The 11,529-nt window shown below is 40.9% G+C and overlaps 1 protein-coding gene across 2 annotated transcripts in view; it reads right to left on the bottom strand.

Moving 5' to 3' along the window:
- Positions 1-5,004: 5,004 nt before the first annotated feature.
- The window catches only part of si:ch73-267c23.10 (serine incorporator 1), a 128,635-nt gene continuing 122,110 nt past the window's right edge, over positions 5,005-11,529 (bottom strand). The window contains exon 11 of one of the 2 annotated variants that reach the window (XM_036133561.1): positions 5,005-5,486. In XM_036133561.1, the coding sequence (XP_035989454.1) occupies positions 5,268-5,486 (219 nt within the window). In that variant the 3' untranslated portion in view covers positions 5,005-5,267. The remainder of the gene's footprint in view (positions 5,487-11,529) is intronic. The other variant, XM_012853631.3, reaches the window with a different exon arrangement.

Here is an 11,529-nt window from a genome sequence, read left to right as displayed (position 1 = left end):
ATGCTGGTACCCCAACTTATGATCACAGAAGATATTACACACTGCACAACAGAGAAGATATTAAGCATCTTGCTGAAGAAGGAAATAAGCTTCCTCAGTTACAGGCTGCTCTATCACTGTTTGTACTCAATTAAAAAAAATGTATATAGCGCCAGTTCACAATACATGTCATCTCAAGACACTTTAGTTAAATTCAATCAAGTCATACAGATGTGACCTTTGTTAGACTTCTATGTGTCAGGGATTGTGTACTGGTATGATTTTTTCATGACTACCTGTACGATAGGCCGATGTTTGGTTCACATGACATGATACATGGGAAACAATCTTTAGCCACCCAAAGACTAAATAATCTGATAAAGTTATGTGACTTATGTATTCTTTTGAAAATTATATAACTCAGATACTCACTTTCCAGATAGACTAAATAATAACATACATAGGTCTGTCCCCCCACCTTTCTCACATTGACCACTGGAGATAAGCATCAGCTTCCCCGCAACACTGCATGGATAAGCGGGTAGAGAAAATGAACAGAAGTTACAGAGAACTTTTCTGTTCTGTCTTTCTTCGAGGTCGTCGTGTTTTTCTCTCCTCTTCAGCTTTCACCCTCCCCCTCTCCTGCGTCTACTGCTATGTCTTGTCTTTCTGAGCATTTTCTTCATATCAACCAAACTCTGAAAAACATGGATCTGGTAAGCTGGTCTCTCAATGCTATTGATCACATTTTTTCGACGGGTAGGCAACCAAAGGGGGACCGGTCTTGTCCTGATTTGACTCATTTTGTGGGATACACCCTATATTCTTGGATGGAAAACGGTGTGTCTTTCGACTTTGTCATTCCTGGACGTTTGAAACGTTTGCATGTTTGGATTCAGGATACTTGGATTTCTACTTGGTGGATTTTTTATGTATCAGCAAATACAGCAGATGTCGGTAGCCATTTGGCCTTGATCAGACCCGGATGTTATAGGAGCAGAGCCGAAAAGCTGAATGTCCTGGTACGCAGACTGGCTTTGGTGGTTGAACTCAAAGGGGTGATGGGATAAAATCTGGAAGTGAAGCGCGGAAAAGCCCAAGAATTTGGAAAATTGGATTTCACCATTTGGAGCCAGCAAAAGACTTAAAGCTGACAGGAAAGTCAGTGCAGCTTGTCTCATAACAAATAACATATTTGGTCTATGCCCTCCCTATCTCTACTCCTGGATTGTTATGGCGGAGAATGCTCAAAATTCTCCCCTGCTACCCACTCCCCCGCTGACATCTGCGGATGCTTTCTGAACTGTTGGCCGGCAGATAACATCAAGGACAATGGCCTCTGGAGAGCGTTCACGGAAATATAAACACTTTCACCCAAACAGACACACATAACTGATGCTCATATAAACTGATGAACTTACACGCGACTAGTTTCAAATGTTTACTTTCTGCTATATGTGTCTCGTCTTATTTGTGCTTTTTGTGCAAGAGGTTTTTGATATCTCAAACTGTATCCTGTTATAGGATAAAGTATGAGTTATGTTTTTTCCCTCCCACCTTTGTTATTGTTGCCTCTATATTTTCACAGAGTAATGGCAGCGCCATGTGGGCATCGTGTAAGGCGGTTCCTTGACAGCAAGGCCTCAATAAATCGTCTCCCCCTGAAATGTTTGTGATGTTTGTCATGTTATGGCAATTGTACTGAAACAGTAATTTCCCTCTGGGATTATTAAAGTATTTCTGATTCTGATTCTGAATGTACTGGAACAATAGGGGAGGGAGTTATGACCACACACACACACACACACACACACACACACACACACACACACACACACACACACACACACACACACACACACACACACACACACACACACACACACACACCTGTACAGCGCCCTCCCCCCTTAATTTACAAGCATGCCACAATAATTAACATCTCATCTTGGATATGAACAAAAACAAAAGAGATAATTGTAGATTTCAGGAGAAACAGGATTAGATCAAACCCAATTTCCATCATGGGAAAAGAAGTGGAGGTGGTTGAGGAATGTAAACACCTCTGTGTTCATCTAGACAACAAACTGGACTGGAGACTCAACAGTGAAGCCATCTACAAGAAAGGACAGAGCAGACTACTCTTTGAGGAAGCTAAGATCTTTCAAGGTTTGCAAAATGCTGCATATCTTCTATTAGTCTGTTGTTGAGAGAGTTATCTCCTCTGCCATCATCTGATGGGACAGCAGCATCAGAGCCAGGGACCTAAAAAGGTTCAACAACCTGATAAAGAAGGCTGGTTCTGTTTTGGGGACAACTGTAGAACCTCTGGAGACGATGATGCAAAGAATTATTTTGCATAAAATCAAGAAAATTATGTACAATCCTGAACATCCTCTTCATGACATTTTCATTGGAAAACAGAGTCTCTTTAGTCAAAGGCTTATTCAGATTGGTTGTAAAACAGACTGCTACAGGAGATCTTTCCTGCTCACAGCCATTTCCATCTCTAATAGTTCCAAAATTAGTTACATCAACATTTAATTTCCCTTTGGGATAAAAAAGTATTTTTGAATTTGAAATTAATTCAAAGCAGCAGAGTAAGGGGGAAAAGCACAGTAGAGGCGGTATGTGTGTCTGTGTGTTTTAGTGTAATCGTGTGTGTGTGTGCACGTGTGTGCGCGCACGTGTGTGTGTGTGTGTGTGTGTGTGTGTGTTTGTGTGTGTTTGTGAACTGTTGCAGGTAGCTCTTGCAGCCAGAGTCTGATAGTAATGATCTTATCTTGCAGTCCAGTAGCACCCTGTTCAGGTCATAGCTGTTGCAATGCATCTTGTGTACATAACACTCAGGAAAAAAATTAGGGTTGTTTCAAGGCCGACGGGGAAGCCAAATTCACATAAGAGCATTTGTTTTGGGCAGGCAGACTCTTGTTTTTCTGTCTGCTTTTAAAGTCTCACTGGTTCTTCTCAATGGTGATTCCAAACAGGCAAAATTGTGGTTATTATGCCAGGGTCATTTCCATTCTGACAGCAAGAAACCACAGCTGGTCTGCAGTTCTGCTTACACAGCATTTCAGTCTGAGTGTTGGTAGCAGACATATCCCTCAGATAGTTCAGGCAGCCTTGACATTGACCGAAACAGCTGCCGACGTTTTCAGAATTTCTCAATACTCCAGGTAACAAAAAGCAAAAAGCTCCAATGTTGAACACATTTTCAACATCCTCAGTTGACGAAATGGAAAGACACACAATCCTCCTCCCACTATGTGTCCAGCTGCACATGTCATGTGAGGCACAGAGGGGGCTCTCCTTCGCTCAGTCTTCCAGTTGAGAAAATTTTATCAATTACGTTGAGAGTCCAGCTGACCAGATCCATAATTTACAATTAGGAAGATATGTAAAAAGCGGCTCCAAAACGATTGATAGAAGCCGGCAAGGACACAGGGAGGGAGAGGGGAAGAGAGAGGAGAGAAAAGTGTCCACTTTCAACAAGAAGCAGGAAGTAAAAAAATTTAAATAAATGGTCCAAATAAAACGTAGGATTTAAACGTATTGAGGAGTCAACTTGAGAATACTACTTTTCCTGTGGACAGACATGGCCATTACACATTTTTCAGAGAGAGAATAAGTTGTAAATGATTACTTAAAATTATAAAGCCTGCAAAACATAAAGCCATTAATGAAAATACATTTATCTGATCGGCACCTACAAAAATGGCTGTCTCATCTCAGATTATAACTAAAATTACAACTGACTTGGATTATTCCTGACTCTGCTGTCCAGGCATTGCCCAGTGTGATTAGTATCCCAGAAAGCAGCCAGTTCATATTTCTATTGTTTTGGCTGAAGTGTTTATATTTCTGTGAACACTCTCCAGAGGCCATTGTCCTTGCAGGGGAGGAGGGAGCAGGGGAGAGTTCTGAGTACTCTACCCCATAACAATCCGGGAGTGTTAAAGATAGGGAAGGCATAATCCAAATACTTTATTTGTTATGAGGACAAGCTGCCTTAGTGATTGTGTCCTATGCAGCCGGTAGACTGATCAAGGCCAAATGGCTAAAGAAAAATCCACCAAATCCAATAAGTAGAAATTCAAGCATCATGAATCCAAACATGTATACGTCTCCACGTCCACGACTGACAAAGTCGAAAGACACACCGTTTTCCATCCAAGAATATAGGGTGTATCCCACGAGATGAGTCAAATCGGGACAGGACGGGTTCCACCTTTCACTGCCCACCCATCGAAAAAATTTGATCAATAGCATTGCGAAACCAGCTTGCCAGATCCATGGTTTTCAGAGTTCGGGTGATATGAAGAAAGTGCTCAGAAAGACAAGACATAGCAGCAGAAGCAGAGAGCTGGAGAGGAGAGAAAAAAGATGACCGACCTCGAAGAGAGACAGAACAGAAAAATGGTGCAGACAACTGCCCACTGTGGCTCTATGCTCTTTCATTGGGAGTGAATGCTGCTTGTCAAGACTTGATGCAATCTTCTGGGTTTCCTTAGATAGGAAACTTTTTAACCAAAATGTTTGATCTCATTGAATTTGACTTTGTAACGTGCCTTGAGATGATATGTGTTGTGAATTGGCACTATATAAATAAAATTTAATTATATTGGCAGGTTGCCAGTTCAATCCTCTGCTTCCCAGGGGAACAAACTGTTGTTGTGTGCTTGGGCAAGACACTTCACCAGAATCACCTACTGATTGTGGTCAGAGGGTCTGGTGTCACTGTTGTATTGCCCCAGGGCAGCTGTGGCTACTAACATAGCTCACCACCGTCAGGGTGTGAATGTGTGCATGAATGGGTGAATGACTGACTGTAGTTTAAAAACATTTGGGGTCATCGGACTTGATAAAGCCATTTACCATTTTACTTCTGGGGTATAATCCTTACTAGATTCTACCCATGGTTTTTGGTGATCTTTGGTAAATGTTTAGCTTTATACAAGTTCAATTCAATTAAATTTTATTTATATAGCGCCAATTCATGAAACATGTCATCTCAAGGCACTTTACAAAATCAATATCATGTTTGTATTATTTTTTTTCAAGACCACTGCACTTATGCATTCTTATTTTATTCTTATTTTATAGTCAAAAATACAGAAGACATTATGAAGAGGTGCATTATAAAGCCCTTAAATTATACATCAAATGCACTCCAAACTATGCATTAAGTGAAAGAAGTTTCCGTGGACTGAGTTTTTTGGTACACTTACCGGATGACCGATAGAAGACACAAAAGTCTAGCTCTATCTGACAGGTCAGCTATACCACCTTTACAAGAAGTTATTCTGTCCCCCATCACATAATCTCTTTTGGTAGATTTTGGATAGAAAAAGGAAAAAGTTTTTCAGAAGAAAACAGATCAGCTGAAGTCTCGGTTGGTGAAGATTATTGGGGCCACAAGGGTCCAGACGTAAAGGGCTAAACACAACCAGCTTGAAGAGACCTTTACCCACACTGCTGACCACTTGCTTGTTATGGTGTATTCTGGGCTGTGAAGTGGAAAAACACACACAAATTTTTTTTTTTAAATCTTTATGAATCATGTACATCTCACGTTAAACAAGCATACAGTACAGATAGTCTTCGCTTTGTTTAATACATTAATTAAAGCTACAGGTGGTAATCCTTTTTAGAAACACTTTTTGTTATACTTTGTTATCCTTCCATCCTTAAAGTTGTCAATACATTATAAAAAAAATTATCCCTATGAGAGCTGCAGGCCTGTAAAAACTCTAACCAATCCCTGTCGTTCAGTCCGAAGGACAGGGATTTTTCAGACTTTTGGTCCTGCGCTCACCCCTTTCTGTCCCTCAAGTCCCAGGGTTATCACCTTATCTATTGGTTGTCCCACATGCAAATCATTCTGATTCTGAATGTACTGGAACAATAGGGGAGGGAGTTATGGATAACCCGTGCTCTCCATTGGGCCTGCTGCCATTTGCAAAATTACACTTCTTTAAATCAGGAAAAAAAACTATCACTAAGGCAGCACGTTTTAGGCTTGTGCTCACAACCCTCCTCTGCACAGCGTGTAATTCAATTAAATTGAATTCAATTTTATTTATATAGCGCCAATTCACCCCCCGCGACCCCATGAGGGATTAAGCGGTTTGGAAAATGGATGGATGGATGGATGGATAGCGCCAATTCATGAAACATGTCATTTCAAGGCACTTTACAAAATCAAAATCAATCAGATTGGGTCAGATTATACAGATTGGTCAAAAAAAATTTCCTATATAAGGGAACCAGTTGATTGCATCAAAGTCCTGACAAGCAGCATTCACTCCTGAAGAAGCATAGAGCCACAGGGAGAGTCGTCTGCATTGTACAGGGCTTTGCAGCAATCATACTGAGCAAGCATTAAGTGACGGTGGAAAGAAAAACTCCCCATTAACGGGAAGGAAAAACCTCCAGCAGAACCGGGCTCAGTATGAACGGTCATCTGCCTCTACAACTGGGGGTTAGAGAAGACAGAGCAGAGACACAACAAGAGAGACAAACAAGCACAGAAGCACACATTGATCCAGTAATCTGTTCTACATTAGATGGTAGTAGCGGGTGATCTGTCTTCCCTGGATGATGTCACAGCTAACAGAACGCCAGACCAGATGTACCTACCATGAAGAAGAAAAAGAGAGATAACAAAAAAGTTAAAAGCTGAAATGTCGACAAGCAATGCAAAATTGAAGAACAGTACAACTCAGTAGAGTGAGAAAAATAGACCCTGATGTCCTCCAGCAGCCTAAGCCTATAGCAGCATAACTATAGAGGTAGCTCAGGGTAACATGAGCCACTCTAACTATAAGCTTTGTCAAAAAGGAAAGTTTTAAGATTAATCTTAAAAGTAGACAGGGTGTCTGCCTCACGGACCAAAACTGGGAGTTGGTTCCACAGCTGAGGAGCCTGATAGCTAAAGGATCTACCTCCCATTGTACTTTTAGAGACTCTAGGAACCACCAGTAGACCTGCAGTCTGAGAGCAAAGTGCTCCATTAGGAACATAAGGGGTAATCAGAGCTCTTATATATTTCTACAGTCGTTCAAGCTCAAGATTGCTGGTATGATGCAACTATGCGGAGAAAAGGTGGAGAAACAAACTAACGTTACAGGAAGATTGGAAATTTCTTAAATAGCACCTGCTAAAAAAAACAAAGATAGGCAAACAGAAGAAGACCAATGAAGAAAAATAGGCTAAAAAGAAAGAAATAGGCAGAGCTCAAAATTCAATAAGTAAACATCAGAGCGGTACGGCAGGCTCCACTGTGGGAGAGGAGCACAGCATAGAGCAAGGACAGGGACCTGAGAGGTGTATTTATTAAAATTTTCAGGCTAAAGGCCCAGTTCCACCAGCTTGGTTTGGCCACGCACCACTTGGCTCCACCCACTTGCAAGTGTTTTAGAGGCATTTTCTTAGGGCCAGCCCGGGTTTCTCTCAAATTATACAAACAGTATTTGTATGTTTTTCATCTATTTATATTTTATTTAGAATTATTTATTTTTTTGTTTACCATTTCTGGCAGATTCCTTTAAGTGTAAATGTTTATGTGGGGGGATGAATAATAAAGTCACCCCAGGAAGCGTTTCCGTCTTCCAGTCATTTCTAGGCTGATTGAAACAAACTGTGCAAAGTTAAACTGAGTAGAGAAGAGCGGAGCTGGGCAAACCAAACTGAGTTGGGTCTGTGGAACTGTGGCTTATGTCCACGGTTTTCTCAGAACTCCCTACTGCAGGTTTAAATCGTCATTATGTCACTTTCTTATTTTTTTCCAAATGATTGCATACACTGTTTAAATCAATAGATAATGTGATGTATTTTAAAACTTTTACTCTGTAATTTAGTTTGAGCTCACAAAGGTAAAATTCTTTTTTATGTGAAGTTAAGAATGGCTGAAAAATAGCACTCTAAAACCCAGTTGAAATTTTGCCTAAAAGAGTGATGACCACTGCACATCAAGAGCAACTTCTTCCTCCAAAATGTAATTGAGTCATTGCTGATTTAACCAGAAATGACAGGTGTTAAATCTGAGCTCAATCGTCTAGATTGTTTTTTTGCTTGCCATACTTAAATCTAGGTGGAGTCAATGGTGACTACTACCATTATGACTTGTCATTTGCAAAATTCCAAAAAAAGTAAAAAACAAAGCAACTGGACTTGTTTTCCGTAGTTGAAGACGTTTCGCTTCATCTCCAGGAAGCTTTCTCAATTCAAAAAGTCTGGAGTAACGATGAGTACCAAGCTATATACCACTGCCCAAACAAAGGCCTTGCAATGGCTTAGATAACATGCAAATTCAACGGAAACAGCTCCACCCCTTAGTAATGGGCGGTTGTTAAAGCCATTAAGCCAGCAGATTGAACCGAAACTGGTCCACTCCTCTGTAACGGGGAGTCGTTAGGGTTGTTATTGGCCTGACTTGCAGGAACAATGTTTTGATCACCTGAATGAGGGTGAGAGTTAAGGTGATGATTGGCTGGAATTAACCCTATAGCTGAGTTGTAAATTTTTGAGAGTTGGAACCTAAGGCCTCCTCCTCTGTTTAGGGTTGGTTTTTCTCTCTTAACGTAGATGGCTTCCTTCACACCCCTTTCAAACCATCTGTCTTCTTTGTCCAAAATGTGAACATTTTGGTCCTCAAAAGAGTGTCCTTTGTCCTTAAGGTGTAAGTGGACAGCAGAGTTTTGTCCTGAGGAGGTAGCTCTCCTGTGTTGAGCCATGCGTCTGTGGAGAGGTTGTTTGGTTTCTCCAATATAAAGATCAGAACATTCCTCACTGACTGAACTGCAGACACCACTCCACTCATCTTAGGTTTGGGGGTTTTGTCCTTGGGATGCACCAGCCTCTGTCTGAGGGTCCTGTTTGGTTTGAAATGTACTGGGATTTTGTGTTTGGAGAAAATCCTCTTGAGTTTTTCAGAGGCTCCAGCAACATATGGGATGACGATGTTTTTTCGTTTATTCTTCTCACCATTATGTTCTGCAGCGGGTCTTTTGGATTTTCTTGCTGATTTGACAAAAGCCCAGTTAGGGTACCCACAGGTTTGGAGGGCATCTTTGATGTGTTTCTGTTCCTTGTGCTTCCCTTCTGTTTTAGTAGGGACATGCTCGGCCCGGTGTTGTACGGTTCTGATGACAGAAAGTTTGTGCTCCAGTGGGTGGTGTGAGTCAAAAAGAAGATATTGGTCTGTGTGAGTGGGTTTCCTATACACTTCAATGTTGAGGTTTCCATCTCCTTCCATGTTCACCAAACAGTCGAGAAAAGGTAGCTTGTTGTCGTTGGCATCCTCTCTGGTAAACTTGATGTTGTTGTCCACCGAGTTGATGTGTCTTGTGAAAGCTTCCACTTCTTTTAACTGGATTTTGACGAAAGGTGTCATCCACATATCTGAACCAGTGGCTTGGTGGTGTTCCTCTGAAGGTTCCCAAAGCTCTCTTTTCCATTTCTTCCATGTAAAGATTGGCTACAATTGGTGACACTGGAGATCCCATGGCACAACCATGCTTCTGTCTGTAAAAATGATCACTGAACTTGAAATAAGTTGTAGATAGACAAAGGTCTAGTAAGGTACAGATCTGGTCCTGTTGTTTAGGTCACTGTCTTGTTGAAGACGTTTCCTGACGTTTCTACTGCCTCTGATGTAGGTATGCAGGTGAAAAGTGAAGTGACATCAAAAGACACCAGAGTTTCCCCTGGTGCCATTTTTAAATGTTTGACTTTGTTTTCAAAGTCCTCGGAGTTTTCTATGTGATGTGGTGTGTTTCCCACCAGGGGGGCTAAAATACTAGAAAGCTGTTTAGCAATGTTATATGTTACTGAATTAATGCTGCTGACAATGGGTCTGAGTGGTGTTCCTTCATTGTGGATTTTTGGGAGTCCATATAAGCTTGGAATGTCTTCCCCTGGATATAATCTATAATAAGTTGAGCGGTTAATTACCTTGTCTTTTTCTAGTTGTTGTAGGTGGTCAGTGATTTTCTTTTTGCAGGAGTTGGTTGGATCCCTTTTCAAAGACTCATATGTGTTGGTGTCACCCAGTAGAGTGTGAATTTTGTCCTGGTAATCTGAAATGTTGAGGACCGCGGGGCATCTTCCCATCTTCCATTTGCAGAATGTATAGTAACAGCTTAGTCTGTTTTATGTATTTCACATATTCATATATTGAGATTGTAGTTCTTCAGTTTTCATAAGAGATTATTGGGTGTAAGGTTTGGTAGTTTTGTAACCCTAACACAGTAAACTGTTGCCTACAAATAATATGCACCACTAGTCAAAAGTTTGGACTCCATTTGTCATTCAATGGCTTTTCCTAATTTTCATTGTGAAATAACTTAAAACATCTTATATATTTTAGGTTTTTCTAAATCTATTTTTGTGTAAATACCGTTATTTGGTTTGCTTTCAAGGAGCAATAAGTAATAATGACCCCTAGTGACGTTTCAAAAAAGTAAAAAAAAAAAAACAACTGCTCTAATATGGATTTTACAGGCTTGAATGGAAACAGAAAAAATGCAATTGCAAGGCTCCACAGAGTTCATCCAAAAATCGAAAGAAGTAATGCAGTTGTAAACCTCCATTCACTCTTCACAATTTCCCAACAAAAAAGAAAGATCCACAAACAAATTGCAAGTTTTAAGCACACATTTATTTAATCTAATCTTCATCGTTATGCAGGCTATCTAATCTTGAAACCGAGGAGACTGTCAGGCTCAGGGTGGCTATCCTGTAGGCAATAGCCAACAGAGGAAGAGTGTAGAAAGGCAGAACATGAAATCAGCCCAACAGACTTTTTAATAATTCAAATGCATCAAGGAATAATAGAGAAAAGTTGATAAATATCTGCGACAGACTGGCGACCTGTCCAGGCTGTACCCCGCCTCTCGCCCGGTGAACGCTGGAGATAGGCACCAGCAACCCCCGCGACCCCATGAGGGATTAAGCGGTTTGGATAATGGATGGATGGATGGAAGTTGATAAATATAGTACATGAATGCTGTGTGTCTAAATTAGCAGCCCCTTATGCCGTAATGTTGCTTCACTCATGTTAATGTGGCCAAGACAACACTTCATTCAGGGTAATTAGGTTTTAGCGGATTAGAAAAATATAATAAGATTTACAGTAATACATCATATTGCTTTAAAAACTACAACAATACATTCTTCTTTATCATCGTAGTAAGGAGCGTTGTGCAAAACATTTTATCATGGTCTGATGGTACGTGCTCTCAGCACATATCCCCATGCCCTGGGGCATCCTGAGACTGTCAATGGTGCTTCAGAGGTGCTTTCGGTCACGAGACCTTCACGGTGAGCCTAGAACCTGCTTCCAGCCCCTTTACCCCTCACTGAAGAAAATATATGTCTCTCCTGCACCTCAGTGTGGCTGTCAGTTTTTCGCCTTCTCCCATCTTCTTAGTCCTAGTGCAGCTTGTGCCTCCAGCTAAATCAGTGCTTTAAGAACTTAACTAAGCTTAAATTTAGTTTCCAAGCTTAAGACAGAGACAGTGTCCCTGCAGAGGACTGACAGTTTCACTT

The sequence above is a fragment of the Fundulus heteroclitus genome, unplaced genomic scaffold (genome assembly GCF_011125445.2).
Source record: "Fundulus heteroclitus isolate FHET01 unplaced genomic scaffold, MU-UCD_Fhet_4.1 scaffold_64, whole genome shotgun sequence".
Lineage (NCBI taxonomy): Eukaryota > Metazoa > Chordata > Actinopteri > Cyprinodontiformes > Fundulidae > Fundulus > Fundulus heteroclitus.
Note: the sequence above shows the minus strand (reverse complement) of the source record. Positions and strands in the feature narration are given on the sequence as shown.